The sequence below is a fragment of the Sorex araneus genome, chromosome 3, assembly GCF_027595985.1.
Source record: "Sorex araneus isolate mSorAra2 chromosome 3, mSorAra2.pri, whole genome shotgun sequence".
Classification (NCBI taxonomy): Eukaryota; Metazoa; Chordata; class Mammalia; order Eulipotyphla; family Soricidae; genus Sorex; species Sorex araneus.
The window spans coordinates 46,723,941-46,745,289 of record NC_073304.1 but is presented as its reverse complement, the minus strand read 5'-3'; the positions used below and the strand labels follow the sequence as shown (position 1 = coordinate 46,745,289).

General features: G+C 36.6%; 1 protein-coding gene across 7 annotated transcripts in view; it reads right to left on the bottom strand.

Moving 5' to 3' along the window:
• The window catches only part of DDHD1 (DDHD domain containing 1), a 75,481-nt gene that overhangs the window by 23,854 nt on the left and 30,278 nt on the right, over positions 1 to 21,349 (bottom strand). For 4 of the 7 annotated variants that reach the window (XM_055131062.1, XM_004601747.3, XM_055131063.1 and 1 more), the window contains 5 exons: positions 15,363 to 15,491; positions 14,264 to 14,411; positions 8,183 to 8,289; positions 5,009 to 5,115; positions 1,209 to 1,471 (listed from right to left, as the gene is read on the bottom strand). In XM_055131062.1, the coding sequence (XP_054987037.1) occupies positions 1,209 to 1,471; positions 5,009 to 5,115; positions 8,183 to 8,289; positions 14,264 to 14,411; positions 15,363 to 15,491 (754 nt within the window). Of the gene's footprint in view, positions 1 to 1,208; positions 1,472 to 5,008; positions 5,116 to 8,182; positions 8,290 to 14,263; positions 14,412 to 15,362; positions 15,492 to 17,625; positions 17,728 to 21,349 lie in introns of all 7 variants that reach the window. The other 3 variants (XM_055131058.1, XM_055131060.1, XM_055131059.1) reach the window with 1 other exon arrangement.

Below are 21,349 nucleotides of genomic sequence, written 5' to 3'. Positions count from 1 at the left end.
CAAGGGAACAGTGGGCAGGGCACTTGCTTTGGCATGCACATGACCTGGGGTTGATCCCTCACACCCCATTTGGTCACCTGAGTTCCACCCAGGACGAAGAAGGTACAGCTGGCACGCCTTCTCCGGATGGAGCCCCAGCAACACTGAGCTTCTACTAACATGGCTCCAGTATGCGGGACTGGGACACCTCCAAACCGCATGGGGGGGGCACTGGAATGGGGCGTCACCAGACTTTTTCTGATATACAAAATATATGCTCAGGAATGGCCTCGCCACCCCTGAGTGTCCACTATCACAGAAGCACAGAAACCAATCTCAAAATGCAGCGGCTGCTGGCAGTTATACTCCTTTTGGTACCGGCAGCTCCTTGCAGAATGTCTCCAGACTGAGAACTAAGTCGAGGCTCCATGCCTGCACTGGAGGGGAAAGGTTTTTCTCTCTCGCCTTTTCCTTGCTGGAGGGGAAGGGCATGGCGACCGCCATACTATGAGGACCACGAATCAGAGATACAAGTTTGCAGTGATCCAATTTCTGGAAGAAATTTCCCTGGACTTAGTTGCTAAAATACAGAAATCCAAAACCGCAAGGCTGCTATTGTGGTCGCGTGACTTCGTATCTCTTCACAGCAGGTCTGTCTCTAGTGGGGAATTCCTAATAATCATAGTGAGTTTTTTGTTGAAATATTGAATATAACCAAAATAAAGAGAAAGTAAAGTGAAATTTATCAGTTACACAGGTGGGGGGGAACGGATGGGAGGTATACTGGGTTTTTTTTGGTGGTGGAATATGTGCACTGGTGAAGGGATGGTTGTTTCAGCATTGTATAACTGAGACTTAAGCCTGAAAGCATTGTAATTTTCTACATGGTGATTCAATAAAAAAAACAAAACAAAACAACAACAACAAAAAACCACAAAACTTAAGGGATATGGCTTGGTAGTGTATAGTGAATACCTCAGATGTGGGATTCTATGTTCAATTCCTAGCACCACAGGAAAATGAAAAGAAAAAAAAAGTTTTGTTTTTTGGGTCACAACTGGCAATGTTCAGGGACAATATTTTGTGCTCTGTGCTCAGGGGATAATATGGGGTGCTGAGAACCAAATTAGTTCAGCTGCATGCAAAGTAAATGCCGTAACCTCCAAAGGAAAGAAAGGATTTTTTCCATGAAGATATTTTAAATTCTCGTAAGAAATTGGGAATTTTACCGTCTTTTAGTTATATAGAGTTCATCAAGAAGATGACGTTCTTCATAGCTCATCCATCTTTCATCAGGCAACTCTTCTTCCTTCTGCAGCAACTGTTCATAGAGTCGAACTGGATTCCAGCCAGTCATTATGTCATAAGTAATTACACATCCCAAGGAATGTGACACTATTGACACTTTACCCCCTTTTTCTTCAAAGTCTGGATTCCGAGAACAGAAAAGGGAATATAATCGATTCAGCTCTTGCTGAAGGCCTTTAACTAGCTGTTTGAAATTAAAAACAAAAAACAAAAACCCATCAATCACTGCTATAAACCTTTTTCTGAACTCAAATACATCAAGAAAGATAATCATTACTGAGTAAATATATCCAAGTTGTTAAAATTAATGTTTCAAAATTTTGAAGTAAGATATAACATAAGATTAGAATTCATATTTTTAAAGAATAAAGGGGATTATTTTTGTGCCCTGTAGTTTCCAAGTTATAATAAATCTTAGAAAAAGAATTTCTGAGCTTATGAACCCATTATATATAAGACATTATGCATCTAGAAAAGAATAATGTAGCAAAAGAGCACATGATATCTAAAAAAAATTAAAAAGAAAAAATATTCATTTGATATCCCCAAATCCCTACTGCACTGATGAAACAAGCAAAAAGTTATTTTATATATCTAGAAAGTAGGGCTTTAAATTTATTTTTATTATTTGAGTATTCCTTTTGCAGTGACAGGGACTGAACCCATGCAAGGCATGCAAGGGTTCAGTCCTCACACATGCAAGGCACAACAGATTTTACTGAAATATTCCAGAAAGACAGAAGGATAACATTCTTTTCTTGCTGAAGCACATGTTGAGCCCTGCTCTGAATTTTAAGGTAGTCCTCTTCCTATCTTTTTTTTTTTCTTCTGGGTCACACGTGGTGATGCTTAGGGGTTACTCCTTGTTCTGTACTCAGGAATTACTCCTGGTGGTGCTCGGGGGGCAATAGGAGATGCTGGGAATCGAACATGGGTTGGCCACGTGCAAGGCAAACGCTCTACCCACTATGCTATTGCTCCAGTCCAGTCCTCTTCCTACTTTGCTACTCCTATTTGATTAAAGTTTATACTCAATTTCTCATTTCAGTACTTAATATACCAGTTGCTGCTTTAAATTATTAGTTACGTATTGTTTCTATGTAAACTTTTGCTATTTTTTTGTTAAGAGCCTGTATCGGATTTTACTGAATAATCCTACCTGTTGTAATAAGTAGAGTACCATTCAAGCTTGACTGAGTTAGTGTGACATGAATAAAGAAATGGTGCTTTCTATGTTGGTATCTGAGAGCTATACAATGCTGTTATGTACTATAGCTGGTTAAAACTAGTAAAACCATGTGCTGAGTCTGATGAAATATTTCAGCCAATGACAGAAGAGAACAAGAGAGATGGTAGTTTAAGTATGCAGTATGATTTGAAATGACATGGCTCCTTGCAATGACAGCTATAATGAAATACTGGGACTTAGTTTTGCTAAAAATATCCAAAAATCATAGTCTCTATAGAAAATAGTATTGAGGTTTCTCAAGTAAAAACAGCTTCCATATGGAATCCTGTGATTCCACTTCTTGGCATCTACCCCCATGCCAGTCACAAAAATATTAATTTAAAGAGATATATGCTCATTGCAATCCTAATTACTATAGCTTGGATATGGGGACAATGCAACTGTTGAATGATAGGTGAATGGATCAAGAAGTTGTGGTAGATAACCAAAGGAGTACTCTACAGCTATAAGAAAAGGTGGTATCTTGGATTTCACTCCAATTTGGATGGAACTGAAAGATATCAGAGGGAGAAGTACAAATAATGGATGCTCTTACTTATGTATGGTACACAGAGAAACAGAACATGGGAATATACAGTAGTGAATGATGCAAACCCTTGGCCTTGAATGGCAAAAGTGGGATTACCAGACAGCTGGGGGAAGGGGAGGAAGGAGAGGGAGGTGAGAACATAAGGACAGTATTGAGGTATGGATGGTCTTGGGACACTTCTGTGTGATGATGGTGCGGAACCTTTGTACATTAAAAGCACAACAACAACAGGGGCTGGAATGATAGTAAAGTGGAAGGGCATTTGCTTTGCATGCGGGCCAACCTGGGTTTGATTCCTGCCATCCCATATGGCTCCCCTGAGCACTGCTAGTAGTAATAATTCCTGAGTGCAGAGCCAGGAGTAACCCCTGAGCACTGCTGTGTGACATTCCCCCCAACAAAAAGCCAACAACAACAAAAAAGCACAACACTTTTGTAATCATGCTACCTAAACTAATAAAAATTTAAAACTTTGGGAAAAAATTAAGTTTTCTGGCTTATAATGTATATAAAGGGAGGTATAGGAAAAAATAATCATTATCACTGTCGTCCTGTTGTTCATCGATTTACCTGAGCAGGCACCAGTAACGTCTCTATTCCTTCTAGCCCTGAGATTTTAGTAGCCTCTCCTTACTCGTCTTTCCCAACTATTGGAGGCTCTTTCAGGGTCGGGGAGTGAGACCTATCGTTATGGTTTTTGGCATATTTAATATGCCATGGATAGCTTGCCAGGTTCTGCCTGTGCGGGCCAGATACTCTTGGTAGCTTTCCGGGCTCTCTGAGGTATGTGTGTGTGTGTGTGTGTGTGTGTGTGTGTACATATACATATGTATATACATATACATATGTATATACATATACATATGTATATACATATATATTACTCTCTAATAATATATATATATTACTCTCTATGATTTGTTACCTACTGTCTGAACTCCATCAAATATGGTGTGGTAATTATGGGAAATGGGTAGGAAGTGTCTTATGTCCGGAAAGCGGCCTGGAGCGTGGGGGCAGTTGGATAGTGGTGGAAGGCTGCTGGGGCTGGGTCCCTTGGGTTGGGGAGGACTCTCACCCGCCCCCCTCTGGGGTGCCCCGAGTGAAAACAGCCTGGCGCAGAGTCCGGTGGCATGGCTATGGGGGCCTCATTTTATACCCCGTCTGGAAGGAGCAGCCTCCCAGAAAAAAATAATATGGTTAAATAAATTTCTTTAAAGGTAATCACCTAATAGCTTTTACCTTTGAAGCCTTTAAGACTAATACCATTCAAGTGCAGAAATACTAAAAGATATATACTGAAGTACTTTGGCAAAAGGTATCCAAACTTTTTGTTTCAAATACCAATTCCTCTCTCTAGTTAAAAATCTAAAAAGGGAAGGGAGGGATTAAAATAAAAAATTCAAGGGTCTGGAGTGATATATTGTGGGTAGAGCACTTGCCTTGAATGCAGCCAACTCTTGTTTGATCCCCAATATCCCATACAGTGCCCTGAACACCGCTAGGAGTACCCCCTGAATATTATTGGGTGTGGTCCCCCAGGGGGAAAGTCTATCAGTAACTCTACAGTAACTTTATTTCACACTAAAAAACATTTAAAGCATTACTCACAATATCTAATTATATGTGGATAACAAAATAATGGCAAATATCCAAGTCTGAGAAAATCTACTTGACTTAATCATTTTTTAGATTAATCTAAAAATTAATCTAAAAATTTTTTGGGTGGGCACAGGGGGGTCTTTAGGCGGTGCTCAGGGCTTACACCTGGCTCTGTGCTCAGTAATCACTCCTTGTTTGTCTCAGGTGACCCATGTGGGGTGCTGAAGAACAAACCCAGGTCAGCTGTATGCAAGGCAAGCACCCTCCCAGCTGTGCTATCCCTCCAGCCCAACCCACAACGAAAAAAATACCAAGAGCAGCGAGGTAATTATGGTACTCACCTCATCCCTATAAAGTGGGCTGGTATAATACATGATGTCCATTGCACTGCTGTTTAACATATCCCTTAAACCTCGCACCTTGTCAGGAGTAATGGAATCAACAGTGTCTACAAACAAACAAAAAAACAAACTTGGAGAAAACTACTATTTTAGCAAAAACCAGTGTTGGAAAATCACATTCCCTGAAATAACTTCTCTTTATGTAAACATTTAATTTCTCTTTACCTAAACATAAAGAAAAACAGTTGGACACCCTGACTCGCCAGCAGCCACTCTCACAACCCCACAGCAGCTGCCACGCTAATGGCCCAACTCCACTGCCTCACAACTCATTTCTGCAAAGACGCCAAACTGCAGAAAATTCGAGGTACACCAGTTTTCAGGTTGAGAATTCTGGGATCTTCTTGGAGCAGAGGTGGGGAGCCCCCTCCCATCCCCTCATATCTCTGGAAGCCCTAGCAGCCACACCAATATCTTACAACTGCTGCCATGTAAAGTCATGGACCAGTTAAATATCTTGGAGTTTCTGGAACATGACACCTTCAAATTCTACAATACTGACAGCCCAGTAGTAGCACACCAAATTAGATGGGGAAACAACATAGATGCCAACTAAACTCAATAAACAAGAACATTAACAAGAGAGGCTCAACTAGACATAAACAGCTTAGTAGATCCTCAAAGACTTAACAACCCGGTAGTGAGGTATAAGAATTTACAAAGCTCTTTTCACATTTTTTTTTAAATAAAACCATTAACTATTTAATTGTAGCAAGCAATATAAAGTAAATTATTTTGTGCCTGCTAAGGGAGCAGACTTGGGGAGATGGCTGGGAAAATGGGGACAATGGTGATGGGAAGGTCACATTGATGGTGGGAGTGGTGTTGGAATATTGAATGTAGCAAATGTATCATGGACAACTTTGCAAACCACTGCTTAAATAAAGGGGAAGGAAAGTAAGTTTGAATCAAATGAACTGTGTTTCCTGGATATATTGCAAGTAGAAGAAAAAAACCAGTGAAAGATGGCATATGAGAAGAAAAGGAACTAAAGGGTACAGACTATTATAAAATCTATAAGGATCTTGCCACATTCAACAGAGAAGCGGCCAGGCATTCTGGTGAGCAACGTGGCCCGGAAAATGCTCCGGACCCGAACTGGGGCCAGCAACACCGGGGAGCCGATGGAGGAGGTGCAGCCGGCACACCTTCTCCAGATGGAGCCCTGGCGACACTGAGCAGCAACTAACATGGCTCCGGGATTCGGGACTGGGACACATCCGAGCTAATGCGGCCGCGCGACCTTTTCTAAAACCTGAAAACATACAATCTTTTAATGGAAAACTAATTATCAAATGCTTCCTTAGTAGGGCTATCTTGTTTGGGAGTATAACTCCCACAACAATAGTGAGTTTTGTGTTGAAATATGGAACGTAATCAAGGTGAAGAGAAAATGAAGTGAAATTCATCAGTTATACAGTTGGGGTGGGGGGCGGGGGGTATAATGAGGATTTTGGTGGTGGAATATGGGCACTGGTGAAGGGATGGTGTTTGAATACGGTATAACTGAGACATAAACCTGAGAACTCTGTAACTTTCCACATGGTGATAAAATAAAATAAAAAAAAAATCTATAAGGCCTCATCATTTATTTGTTTTCTGGGTCAACCGTGGTTGTGCTCTGGGCTTACTCCTGGCTCTGCTCAGGGATCACTCATGGTGATGCACAACATATTTTTTTAGCTTGTGCCCACCCACCTCTTTTTTTTCAGCATTAGGGATTGAATCAGGGCCTCACACATGCAAGGCATGCACTTTACCAATGCTGAGTCATGTTCCTGGCTCAGCCTAGCTATGTCTATTTTAAAAGTGTAAAAGTCAAGAGTTTCAATGTCATCTAAGTGCATTTTGATTTTTATGGCCTTTACTTTTAAATATACATACGAAAAAGGTATTTAACGTGGATAGCTGTTAAGAATGATTTGTATAATGGAAAACATGTTCCTACCACTTAGCTAAACAATACTACATAACTGGGGGGCTGGAAAGAGAGCTAAATGGCTTCCTTGTATGTGAGAGGCATGGGTTTGATCCTCAGCACCTCCTAATCATTGTCAGGAGTGACTTTTAGCACAGAGCTGGGAGTAGTCTGAGTACCTCCAGGTATGACTCCAAAACCAAAATTGGAAAAAAAAGATGCATTTATTTGGGGCTAAGAGGTTTGGGCACAACAGTCAGTGCTCAGGTGCTGCTCCTGGTTCTATGCTCAGGGGTCACTTGGTAAATGGTGCTTCAGCTGACCAACCCTGTTTTGATTTCTGGTACCATATATGTCCACCCCTGATTGGACTGGCCCCTTAGTACTGATGGGTACATGGCCCAGCCCCCACATAGTCTACATCCCATAGTAGCTCATCTCCTATCTGTAAGAAAACAAAATGATACAACTCCATGCAAAATGAAATGCTCAGCCATCTATTTCTCCAAAAGACAACTACATACACAGCAGCTAGTGTTACGTTCAGTACTACTCTATTATTTTTCTAGGTTATGTAAATAATCGACCCAAAATTTCCATTTTAATACTCAGAGGGCACAGATATAAGGAATGATGCATATTTTGGCTGATAACAGGCCTTGAGGGAAGTAAATAAAAGTCAAAATACATATGGAAGCATGAATGAGTGTCTTAGAAGTATATGTGATGTCTTTTCTGTCAAAAACTTAAGAAAGGTTCTGTTCCCTCTATCACACCTCCTCGATACTTTTCCCCCAACCCTAATCCACAGAGAGCATGGACAGTGTTATCTGTAAAATTTATATATTGGTACAAAATAACATAAATGGATGTCATTAAAGATGAATGAATTTTATTTTTTAAGTAATTGATAACAAAGAAATAACAAAGAAATAGGACAGTTCAAGATAACTGAGATATACTGAATATATCTGAGATAGCTAAATGTGCTGGAACAATTGCTTTGCATGCAGGTGGCCCACATTCTCACATTCAATTCCTGGCACTGTAGAGTTTCTCAACCACCACAAGGAAGGACCAAGCCAGGGAGTAGCCCCTGAGCACTGCTGGGTGGCGCCCAAACAAACAAAAGCTCAAGAGAACTACCTTGAAGACATTTTGTCTGGTTACTAAATCAAACAATTTTTAAAAAGTACCTCCATCAAGAGTAAGTTTAGACCGCCACTCAACAGGCAGAAATTCAACATGTGTTGCATGGTTGGAAAAGTGCCTTTCTTCTATTTTTCTGGCAGCCTCTCTCATCCTAGAAAACAAAATACAAATAACTTTATCAAAGTAACTTCACATGTATGACATAAATGTTTAAATCTAAGTACTTCCACTTCTTTTGAACTTTACTTGGACATGTCTTAATTACCATTAGACTACATGGTAGTTTATAATATCAGGAGACCTTTATTTCAAAGCTAATTTCTTAAATATGCCCCCTACTATTTGCTCTTTCAAGATTTTACATTCTGATCTAAATATCTTTATGGAGAAACTTATAGTTGAGTATCATCTTTGTCCATCAGCCAATTTCAATTATTAACAAGTATGGTCTGTCTTATCTCTTCTTTCCTCCATTAATTTCTCCCATGACATAAATTAATTTTTTTCAGATGTCTCTTACTTTGTTAGTGAAAAGATTCATAGTTACCACCATCATGATCAAGGTCCAGAATAATTTTCTGCCCCAAAAGAAACTCTCATATCTCTTTAGAGCTGCACCATTTGCCCCAAATATTTTATAGCAAGTCTCAGACACCACATCACTTGATCTAAATTTAATAGTTCAATATTTCTAAAATGCAAAAAAAGCCTTTCTTTACTCATCATTCTCAACAATGCTGATGCTGGATTAGAGGCTCTTTCAGGGTCAGGGGAATGAGACCTAGCATTGTTATTGGTTACCGTGGGGAGTTTGGGAGGCTCTCCCATGTGGGCAGGAAGCTCTCGGTAGCTAGCCAGGTTACCATATGGGATGCTGGGGATCTAATGAGGGTCAGCCATTACAAGGCGAATGCCCTACCTCCTGTGCTATTGCTCCGGCTCCTGGAGTGACTTTTTAAAAAAATTATTCCTTCTGGGCCATACTCAGCTGTGCTCAAAGCTTACTCATGTCTCTGAGCTCAGGATCTCTCCAAATGGGGCTCAAAGGACCACATATGGTGTGGGGCAAGTGCTGGCAAGTGCCCTACCCGCTCTACTATCATTCTAGCCCCTACTTGAGTCTTGGATACTTCATTGATGAATTAGGCATAATTATACTTCACTTGTAGGCACAGTGAATGACATATAAAACGTATTAATACTACAAAGTTCTTTATTCTAATGAATAGTTTCCCTTTCTGTTGCAAGCCCAAACAACTATCTTAAAGAAATTGCATTTGAAGTCACAATTTATTTTTAGTATTATCTCTCTTACACTACAACAAACATCAAAGAAAATTACCATTCTAAAAAATTAAGTACCTTCTAAGTCATTACCCATATTACAGAAGCCATATCCTTTATATATGTTTATATGTTTTCTTTACACTTAATACAGGTATGTCATTTTTAATTAATTTGAAATATTTAATACCCTTGATGCTTATAATTTGCTAAGTTAGTCCCACATTGATAAATATTTCTCCTAATGTGCAGTGGAGAAGAAGACATTGAAAAGACAACCATCTTATGCTTCAGATACTATGTGAACCTCTTTCTAGCAAACCTTGGGCAAGTTATTTCACACTTCCAAAATTCTTCAACTGCTTTAAAGAAGATGGGTATTAGAGGCCAGAGAGAGAATACAGGGCTGAGCAGGGTTAGATCTCCAGCACTCCATATGGCCCCCTAACCTGCCAGGAGTCTGAAGAGACTTTTTTTAAAAAAAAGAAAAGGAAAGTATGAGAAGTAAAGATGAAAGTTAATAGGGAAGGACAAAGGAAGGAAGGGGAGGTAAGAGATTGGCTATTCCAGAATTGGTAGAAACTATTGCTTAAGTATGTGTCTTGACTACACAAGAAATGAGTCCAATGAAAATTAAACATGAAAAAGTAATAATCCAATAAACTAGAGTTCAGGCTACGATACTGTGCAGTTGTGATACCATGCATGAAACTTATGATTTCAAGCTTTGCTAGAAGTTTATTAAACTTTCAAGTTCCATCAGCAAATGTAGAAGTTAAAAGTGCTTCAGAACTGCTGTCTATTTAAGGATCAAAGTAGCTCTAAAAAAGAAGTCTTTAAAATTCTTTAAAATGAGGGGTTGGAGCGATAGTACAGCAGGTTGGATGTTTGCCTTGCACACCCAGCCGACCTGGGTTCGATTTCCAGCACCCCATATGGTTTCCCAAACACTGCCAGGAGTAATTCCTGAGTTAACGGTAGGAGTAACCCCTGCACATTGCTGGGTGTGACCCAAAAAGCAAAAAAACCTTCACAATTAAAAAAAGGAATCGATAAATGATATTAAAAATGCTCAAAAAGATCTGAGAGTACACCCTTAAAACCAATATAACACAGCAAACCTGAATTAAATACAGAATCCTGTGAGGGGTTCCACTGAGAAAATGGGAGACTTGTCATTAAGAAACAAGATACTTACTCCTCAATTTATATAAATAAAGAACATGTTATACTGGGACAAAACTGATTAAAAGCAGTTTAAATCCATTAGCACAGTCACTGAAAAAAGGTGAGGGGGGTAAAAATTCTATGTCCAGGCATTGAAGAAGTAATTTCAAGAGTTCTTCAGAGACCAAAGTGTTGCCAATAAAGTACGATGTGAGGTATATTACATTTTGTCATTTCAATTGTAATCCTCCCAATCAAATAATAAATATAAACAAACTTCAGAAAGGCCATGACAAGCATCAAGTAAATTTTATTTTCTTTATAGTGTTTTCTTTATAAATATAAATAGTAAAACAGCTAGAGAAGTTTCTAGTTTCCTTATATCTATAATTAAGTAAAATACTTTGGATATTTTCCACCAATTGGTAATTTATGTGAGTAATTTTCTAATTACCCTATTTCTGCAGGAATAAGTATTTTTTTTGTCAGTATGTTTACTTGAGTCATCTTTGATTCATTTAATATTCACCCTAGTTCCAAAAATAAAGCTTATTTTTTATTTGTATCTCCATATCTTGCTATGTTTATGATGAAGCAAACTTCCATCTAATTCTAGAGTGAGAAGATGACAATTTTGGCATATTAAAGCTTGTATAGCTACGTATATATATTTAGAATTTGGGTATGACTGTAATCAGTCATTAAAATAAACTAGTCGAGGCTTTTATAAAAAAAAGACTTGTTCTTCAGAAGGGAATGCCCTGCCACAGTGACAGGGTGGGGTGGGGGGGAGATGGGATTGGGGAGGATGGGAGGGATGCTGAGTTTACTGGTGGTGGAATATGGGCACTGGTGAAGGGATGGGTTCCCGAACTTTGTATGGGGGAAGCATAAGCACAGATGTGTATAAATCCGTAACTGTACCCTCATGGTGATTCATTAATTAAAAATAAATAAATTTATTTTAAAAAAAAAAGACTTGTTCTTTCTTCTTGAACTTAAATATATGATTACAAAAAAACAGCCACATTAGGAACCACAGTAAATATTGGAGAACAGCCCAAAAACAAAGGAGGGTAAGACAGAAAGTGAATTCAGGATGCTGACAACTTGTGTTTGGCAATCTTAGATTTAGACTTCTTAATTGTATGTATCACTGTATCACTGTCATCCTGTTGTTCATCGATTTACTCAAGCAGGCACCAGTACCGTCTCTATTACATTCACATATACTTACATACATACCTAGTTGTATGTATTTTATGAAATCATTCATTTGGCTAAAGCCATTTGAGTTAGATATTTCCCCTCTATTGTATGCAAAGAAGTCAGGCCGACATCTTCACATTTATCAACAGTTCCAGAAAGAACACACCATACATAATCTACTTCTCAGATTCCTACTTATCCAAGCAAAGGATCTGCACTTTGACATAACATTTAAAAATATTACTGGAAGTTCTGTGCAGCTCATTTGAAAAAAAAATCAGAATGAGAGAATTCTATTGGTTGAATTTTATTTTAAGATTTTTCAGCTGGCATAAAGAAATGTTAGAACAAAGTTAAACAAAACAAGATTCAACATTTTATTATTATAAAGATGTTGCCGAGGACCTAACTCCTGGCATCACACATAGCATTTGTTTTATTAAAGATTTTCTATAAAAAATACCTAAAGTTTCAGAACCAGATAAAACTTTTTTCTTTTTGGGTCACACCCAGCGATGCTCAGGGGTTACTCCTGGCTTTGCACTCAGGAATTACTCCTGGCGGTGCTTGGGGGACCATATGGGATGCCGGGGATCGAACCCGGGTCGGCCGCGTGCAAGGCAAACGCCCTACCCGCTGTGCTATCGCTCTGGCAAGAACCAGATAAAACTTTTTCACACTCCTTGATGCTGTAGAAAAATTAGGATAGTAAGTTTGCTATTTATTCTCACCAACTGATTTGTTCTCATGATATTTTAAGCTTGAGCAAATTTTTCTTATACTAGCTGCTAGTTCAGAGTCAAATATATGGTGGGACCTTTAATCCTAAACATTTCCTTTAAATGTTAAAAAAATCAGAACCACAAAATACAATCCTACCCCTATAACAGCTAAAGAATTTTTAGAATAAAGCTGAATAAAAATAAGTTACTGGCAAATAACCTGCCTGGTATGTTGGCAAAGCACCCACTGTTCTTTGTACAAAATTTAGACTTCAGCTTCCTCTGGTAGCAATTAACTGGACAGGTTAAGCTGCTAACTGGCAATTTAAACAATTATTAGCCTTTTCAGAATTACACAACTTCGTGGTATTCCCAGTTTCTGCAGTTCAGCGAGTAAGATAAAAAGAGAAAACTAAATCATTTTTTCTTGCTTCAACCTTAGTTGAATGTAAATTATTGCATTAAATTTAAAAAGTTCCTTATTCCTTCTCTTTCCTTTGATAAAAAAAAAAATGTCAAGGGGCCAGAGCAATAGCATAGTAGATAGGGAGCTTGCCTTACATATGTAGCCAACCTGGGTTTGGCTCTCTGGCACCCCACATGATCCCCTGAGCTAACAAGGAGTGAGTCCTGAGTGCAGAACCAAACCACTGAACACTTGCCAGGTGTCGTCTAAAATCCCAAAATCAAAACCATAGCCAAAACGCAAAAAAACTCCACAGGGGGAAAAAAGTCAAATACCGATTTTAAAATCTACTCATAATCATGCTGCTCCTCCCCATCGAGACCCCAAGAGGTTGCCCATGAACGGCTCCTCCGCTCCTGAATGGTCATGATCCCAGAGGCACACAAACCAATTTCATAACCCAGCGGCTTCTTGCAGAAATGCCTCTGTCAGACTGTACACTAAGCTACGGCCCCATGCTACCCCGGCAGGGGAAAGATTTTTGTCCCTTGGCCTTTCCTTTTGGCGGCGGTGGCATGGCGATTGTCATCTTTTAGAGCCATTGGATGGAGGTAGGAGCTTGCACTGATGGGCGCGTGGGAAATCTCAGGATGTGGGGGTGGTACCGGCACTGCTCCCCACCCAGTCCAGACCCAGAGTGGCTGGCCACGAACCGCTCCTCCGCTCCTGAACGGCCATGATCCCAGAGGCACACAAACCAATTTTGTAACCCAGCACTTCTTACAGAAATTTCTCTGGATTTAATCACTAAAATACCAGAAATCCAAAACCACGCGGCCGTAACCTATATGCTCTTCAATATCAGCAACAGAAAACAAATTATCAAATCATGCCTTTTTGGCATGTCTGATTGTTTGGGGAAAATTCCAAATAATAACAGTGAGTTTTCTGTTGAAACACTGAATGTAATCAAAGTAAAGAGAGAGTGAAGTGAAAATCATTGGCCACACAGGCAGGGAGGGTGGGGAGTGGGATGGGAGGTATACTGGAGTCCTTAGTGGTGGAACAGGTGCACTGGTGAAGGGATGGGTGTTTGATCATTGTTTGAGTGAGACTTAAACCTGAAAGCTTTGTAACTGTTCTCACAGTGATTCAATAATAAAAAATAAATGAAAAAAAAATCTATTCATAATCACTCAGAAAATCTGGTCAAGAAATTTCATCTATAACTGTAAGACAATAAATGGCAATGGGAAGATTTGACAGAATGATAAAACTCAGGTTAAAAAATCCCTGTACAAAGTTTGGATTCTGGGTTTATTAAATAAAGAACTCACATGGCTGTATTTTTGATAATTCTTCCTTGGTCCATTTTCTGCCCAATGCCATGAACAACAAATACAATATGTGTTGTCTGGGATGGCTTGTCTTCTAGTGAGGCTTCTTCTACATAACCTCTATGAAGTCTGGTCCCACTGCTTGATGCTATACAAAAATTAGGATTCAAAAATTAAGTTTACAATTTATTATGGAAATCACACTCTATATTATTTGAAGAAAATGAAGTAAAAGGAATATTAAGAAAAAAATGGCTGAGTTGGGGGAGGAATAAAATCTTTAAAATGATACATATTCATTGACTCCTACATAAAGCATTGAGCTGCACATAACACTAAAGCCAGAAATCAAGGAAAAAGGAAAGGATAAACTGAATGAACAGAATTTATTTATAAAAAAATCATAAAACACAAATACATGCAAATTGGAAAATGTTTATAAAATTGTATGTTTAGTAACTAAGTATACAGAGTTTGCTATAAAAAGTGAAAGGATACCCATTCTTTTATAACAAATGGACTAAAGATATCAAGTAATTCACAAAATAAATACAACAAAGCACATAAGATATTCAAGTACCTGATATAAAATAAATTAAAGCAAAAAGTTAAATTATATCAGACTTTAAATATTTTGAAAAATTTGTAATGCTTTCACACTCCCTTAGGTTTTATTCCCTTTCCTTTTAGTCAATCTTCTTTCCTCACTTTCAATTTAAGCTTCAACCTAAGCCAATTTGGCTTTTGTGCTTTTAATCTATTGAAATCACCAAGGCTTCGATATTACATGTCACTAAATCTAAAGTAAGATTTTTAAGGTGTTCCATACAATGTTTCAGTTGCAATGTTTAATTTTCTCAGACATGGTTGCCTTGGGTCTGACTAGTTTTGTATTTTAGAAGCAGAAGATATTACACTAGTTAGATCACTAAATATCTATGTAAAGTCAATCACCTTAATACAAATTTTACTTAAAAGCAGAGCAGTGTTACTAAATATACATTGAAAGTACATTAAATGCAGAATTTAAAGTCTCCTGTGAATGAGACAAATCATCATATTACCAAAATTTTGACAAACTAATAGTAATAACAATTACCTTTAGAAAATCCCAGTTTCTGAGTAACGGTTCTTGCAATTTTCGATGTTGTTGCATCACTATAAAGATAGACTTCATCCACACTATGCCAGTCCACATGGTTTCGACTCAACTTGAAACTATGAATAGCTGTTGCACAAAGATAAAACTCACTTGAAAGTCTACAAGACAAACTTCATTTGTGTAAAAATCAAATTTCTGAGTCAAAAATTTCAAGTTTCTAATAACTCAAATATATGTCAGTTCAGTAACAATGAAACACACTGATGTGAAATAATGCATAAAGACTTCAGTGTTTACTCCTGGCTCTGGCCTAGGGAACCATAAGGGATGACGGGAATCTGAGCTGGGTAGGCTGAGTGCAAGGCAAAAGCCTGCTATACTATCACTCTGGCCTTGTCTTGTTATTTCTAATCTATAGTCAATAAGTTTTTATTATTAAAAATTTTTTTCCAGGTGACTATTCCTTAGGTTTAGATATATATCCTTCATGACAGTCTTCAATAGCTTTAACACAAAAGTTAAATTCCATTTATTTTATTGGTTTTATTCTTGGACTTCTGAAAATTTCTCTCAAAATAAGACTAAGCAATATTGGAGGTGGGGGATAACTTTTGAGTTGGGAATAAATACTAATTTAGTAGAGTACATTTTTGGAATGATTAAAAAAATTATCACTGGATATTGTTCACCATAATATAAATGCAAAATTGAAAGATGTTTTAATAAATTTTTTTTCACTGTCCAGATCTATACAGTTATTACATCTAGTAACTGAGTTATGATGGAGAAAATGAAATGTTAAAAATAAAATAAAATCAAACCTTTATGCGTTCCAGGATAAGTTTTGTGAACCAGTGACTATGTCTTGGCAATTGTATATTTGCTAAACAGTGTCTAGCACAGTACCTAACATGTATCTTAAATTCATTAAATTGTATGAAACATGTAAGAAAAATGTCATAACATTCACTGATTCATACTTTGATGATTTCTATTATGAAGGCATTTTTTTCTCTATCTCTGGTACAGAGGTAAAATAATTCTATAAAGTACATGACCTTCAAATCACTATGCCTCATTTACTTTTTGGAAATCCTCTTAAAGCAAAACACTATCTCCCATTATATGTAGACATAGAGGCACAAACACAAAAAGATTAATTTGCCACAAAATGAGCTACTGGTAAGTCTAACTCTTCTTGATTTGTTGCTGTTTTGTTTTGAGCCACACAAGACAATGCTCAGGGATTACTCCTAGTGGTCCTCAGGGAACCATATGTGGTGCCAGAGATATTACCAGGGTAGGGCACACGAAAAGGCAAGTGTACCAAAGGTCTCTGTTCAATTCTTCTTGATTTGGACATACGATGAAAAATATTTTAAAATAAATATTAAAAGGTATATTTCTAGTCAAGATTTAAGATCATAGAATACTCACGAAAGTCTAGTAGTTACAGTAAAAAGTAAATCCTTTCTAGGACAGTGTGTTTTCTAATTGTGCTAGAAATGTAATTTCAAAAATTAAGAAAATCCAATTTATGTTTTATTTACTTGCACACAAGACCAAATCCAAGTTCTACAAACTCAGCTTTTAAAATGAAACAACTATAAATTTTATTTTTATTTTTTATTTATTTATATTTTTGGGGCCACACCGGGCGATACACAGGGGTTACTCTTGGCTCTGCACTCAGGAATTACTCCTGGCGGTGGTCGGGGGACCATATGGGATGCTGGGAATTTAACCCGGGTCAGCCACATGCAAGGCAAACGCCTTACCCACCGTGCTATTGCTGCACTATCAACAACTATAAAATTTAAAAAATCTCTTAAAAGAGTTTAGTAAAACATAAGTTTCTAATATTCTGTCTAATCCAAGGAACTATTTTAAAAGGCTTTTAAAATCTAATGTTTCTAAACCACATTTTTATAAAAATAGCTTTGAGTACTATATGCTTAAATGGAAACTACGAAAGATCTAGATATTAAGAGACTAGTGTTAGACCAACAAAACTTTCATGATTCATATATTGTGTGAAAAGTTTCTCAATATTGAGAAACAGCTCATTACTGGGCTATATACATCACTTACAAATATTTCTACCACTTAAAATCAAGTAACACTAAGCATAGCATAACAGATGCATTTCTAAAAAACTAGTAGTTTCTATGCTTTAAATACAACTGAAAGCTCTAAGCAAAACTAATGCTGTAAGCCAGGAATAGAACTACAGGGAGAAATAAAGCTACAATTACTGTACCTTGGGAACGCTTTCGTTTAAGACCTGCCGCATCTGTACTCTCCTTATATCCTCTCCATTTGAACAGAGAAGGGAGGGAGAAGGGAGGGAGGTGGTGGACAACTAAGAAAGCAAAAAAACTGAGCTTCAAAGCAAATTTAAAATGAGATTTGCCTTTTTGTTGAATTAATTTAAAAAATGAGTTGTATTTGACAAACATTATCCTAAATTATTTCTTTATAAAACTTCTCACTAAAAATAAAAGTAAAACAGTAGTTTAATAATGTTTATCAAATATACATTCTCCTACCAAAAGAAAAAGGCAAATTATATAAGAGTTTTGAGTTAAAAACAACTATGTGATCATTACTTTTAATGTCTAAACAGAAAAAAAATACTATGGCACTTTGTATGTGTAAGAGATTTATAGTCTCCAACCTTTAAAATATTAAGGTTACTCACTTTCACTAACTTTGTGCTTAAGACAGAGCCATCAACAATTTGATGTGCAAATTGAGAATACAATTAGTAACAGTTTAAATATCTAATGCAGTTTTTCTGGAAAACACCACATCATACAATCCAAATCCACTAGATACTTTCCATTACTGAAGGATAATGTAGCCTTTTCATAAAAATCAAATATTTTCTTTAGAACTCTTTATATTGTTCTAAGACTAAAATTTTCACCAAAAAAATACTACTTTTTAACTCATTTAATAGTGGTACTATTAAAAAGATACTAATAAAAAAAGTATGCTTGACACAAAAATGGAACACAAAATGCAAAGAGACCAAATAGATGCAATATTTGGCAAATTAGTAGATATAACCTTAAAAAGTGTTTAATCTGTCAAATTTTGCCTAGTTATATATTAAATTCTTAATATCTTAAATATACACTTAAAAACCTATTTGAGCTTAAACCTAAAAAACATTTCAGTTAATGAAATACAAAACCTTTATTACTTAACTTCAAGTGTACATTCTAATCATTTTATTTTCATCCTTACTCCCTTAGACATTAAAGTGACATTCAAAGGTTAAATTTGGCTCAATAGAATATATTTAATTTTTGTTATATATCATTACAAATATAAATAATATGCTTAGACAAAATGTATTAAAAGTTTTGTGCAAAAAGGTAATAAAATATGTATGAGGCACTTAGCAACTACATGTATATATACCTAGGTGGCTATAAAAACTATGGGATAGGATTAAATGCTGAGTTATATAGGCTCATCAGGATTTTATAACATTTTATATAGGATCATCAGGATTATATAAAATTTTCAGTGTCACAGAAGAGTAGAATTGGCAAGGCAATCTTCATTGAAAATGTTTCTTCACTCACATGTCTATTGGTAAATTATTGAGAAATAGATGTACCACTTGCAAGAAGCACTTTTAAACAAAAAATTCACTAAGAAAAAGACAACAAAGTAGATCAAATGGACATAAATTTGATACTTCTCAAAAAACACAGATTTTACAAAACCATTATTAAAACTAAAATGACCCATTATATATTTACTAAAAGAGTGAGAAAAATATGAACCATCTAACTTCACTTTAAAATTATCAAAACTCCGAGAGCTAGTCAAAATACACAAAATGCTATTCTAGAAGAATAGTATTCCAATAAACTAAAATTAGAGAAGCACCTATTTGAAACATTTTATAAAGTTAAATATGATTGTTTATCCTTTACAATTTAATTCTTTGTCTTGAAAGTCATCTGCTTTGTCATAAAATCCTATATAGCATAGAAAATTTAACTTCTTCAATCTAAAGCACAGAAGTAGGGGCATCATTATAGGTACTATAGAGATAAAGGGGTTTATTGTCAATTCAGATATTATCCACTAAATTATCTATGAAAGGAAATTCAAGTGTCAGAAAATCTAACTGAATATTTTATCAAAAATGAGGTTTTAGAGTTAGGAATTCTACATACTGTTGGCAAAAGTATGATAAAATCAATACATTTGAAAATACTTATTAAAGGCTAACAGTTAAAGATACTTTAAGATAGTAGTCCCATCAGCAAAAGATTTACTAATCTCTTACAGATATTTTATTCAATATACTGATGGAAGCAAGAGAGTATCAAAAAAAAAAAAAAAGAGGGTGACTAATGACTTACTAACTCCTAAAAGAGCACAACTCCGTAACTTTTCTCTTTATAAAAACTGAAAACCTTTGGCTGGGGCTGCAGCTCAGTATTATAGTGCCTGCCTTTGCTCTGCGTATGTGAGGCCCTGAATCTGATCCCCAGAAATAAAAAAAATAAAACAAGTGAAACCCACAGTTATGGGCCAAGGAGATGGCTCATAGGAATAAAGTGCATTCTTTACGTGTTAGAATCTAAGTTTGATCCCCAACGCACTGCATGCTCCCTGGCTGTAGGCCCTGCCTAACAAAAACCTACAAGCAGAACAAAAACCTGACAAACTGAACAACCTCTATTTCAGGGATAGAAGGCATGTAAATCTGAAACCTGGCATATATGATCATCTACCATAAGACAGCAACCTTAGATATCAGAGATAGACAAGTTAATGCTTATAAAAAAATAAATAATAAAAGTTAGGTGAGAATCCTCTTCGGGATGAAAGGAAAGCTGGTTATAAAGGGTGAGCACCCTTCTTCCTTTTTTACTTTTGAAACACTATATTTAGAGGTCTCATTCAGCAATAGTGATATGAATTTTGAACAAATAGTGATAGCAATTTTCACATACCAAATTGTTAAAAATTCTAAATTGTTAAAAATTCTGAGAACATAGAATTAACTTCAGCAATAAAATATTCAGTTCAAAAAATTTTTAAATATATGTAGTCTCATGATCTTAACAAATCTGTCAATCTCTGTCTTTCAAGTCAAGTATTACTTCATTTGCATTTACTGTAGTTATTGATATGGGATGAATTTTGTTTTCTTTTTCTCCTTGATTCATCTGTATTTCATTTGTTGCTTTTTTATTTCTTAATTTGTTGTTTCATTTGTTCTTATTTCTTTTGGGTTAATACTTTTACTTTTAAATTACTCTAATAGCGTTTAAAAATAACTTTTGTGTTTTTGGGGTTGGAGCAATAGCACAGCGGGTAGATCCTTTGCCTTACACGCGGCTGACCCGGGTTCGATTCCTAGCATCCCATATGGTCCCCCGAGCACCACCAGGAGTAATTACTGAGTGCAGAGCCAGGAATAACCCTTGAGCATCGCCGGGTGTGACCCAAAAAGTAAAAAATAACTTTTGTGTTTTTAAATCAAAGCTATACAGATCACAAGCAGTGCTACTGGGGAATGAAATCACCCTTGGTGATGCTTGGAAGCCACCCAAAGATACTCCAGGGGCCATATGGTAGCAGAGATTAAACAGAGGTATGTTCTCTACCTCCTGAGCCATAGACCTGACCCCAATAATAATCTTAAAACCTTTTTTATGAAGTAACAGCTGGTTTGAAGAAGAGTTGCAAAAATAGCACAAAAGGCTATGATATATCTTATTCACTCAGCCTCCCCTAATATTAGCACAATCATCAAAATTAAGGAATTAACAGTGGCACAACTAACATTAGTTAAAATATAATATTTTATTCACATTTTTCTAACTTAAAATATTTTTTTTTGTTCTAGGTGCCAATCCAGGGCACCACACTGCATTATGTTGCTGCCAAAATTCTTCAGTTGCACTAATCTGTGACAAAGTCCTCGATATTTCTTTGTCTTTTATAAA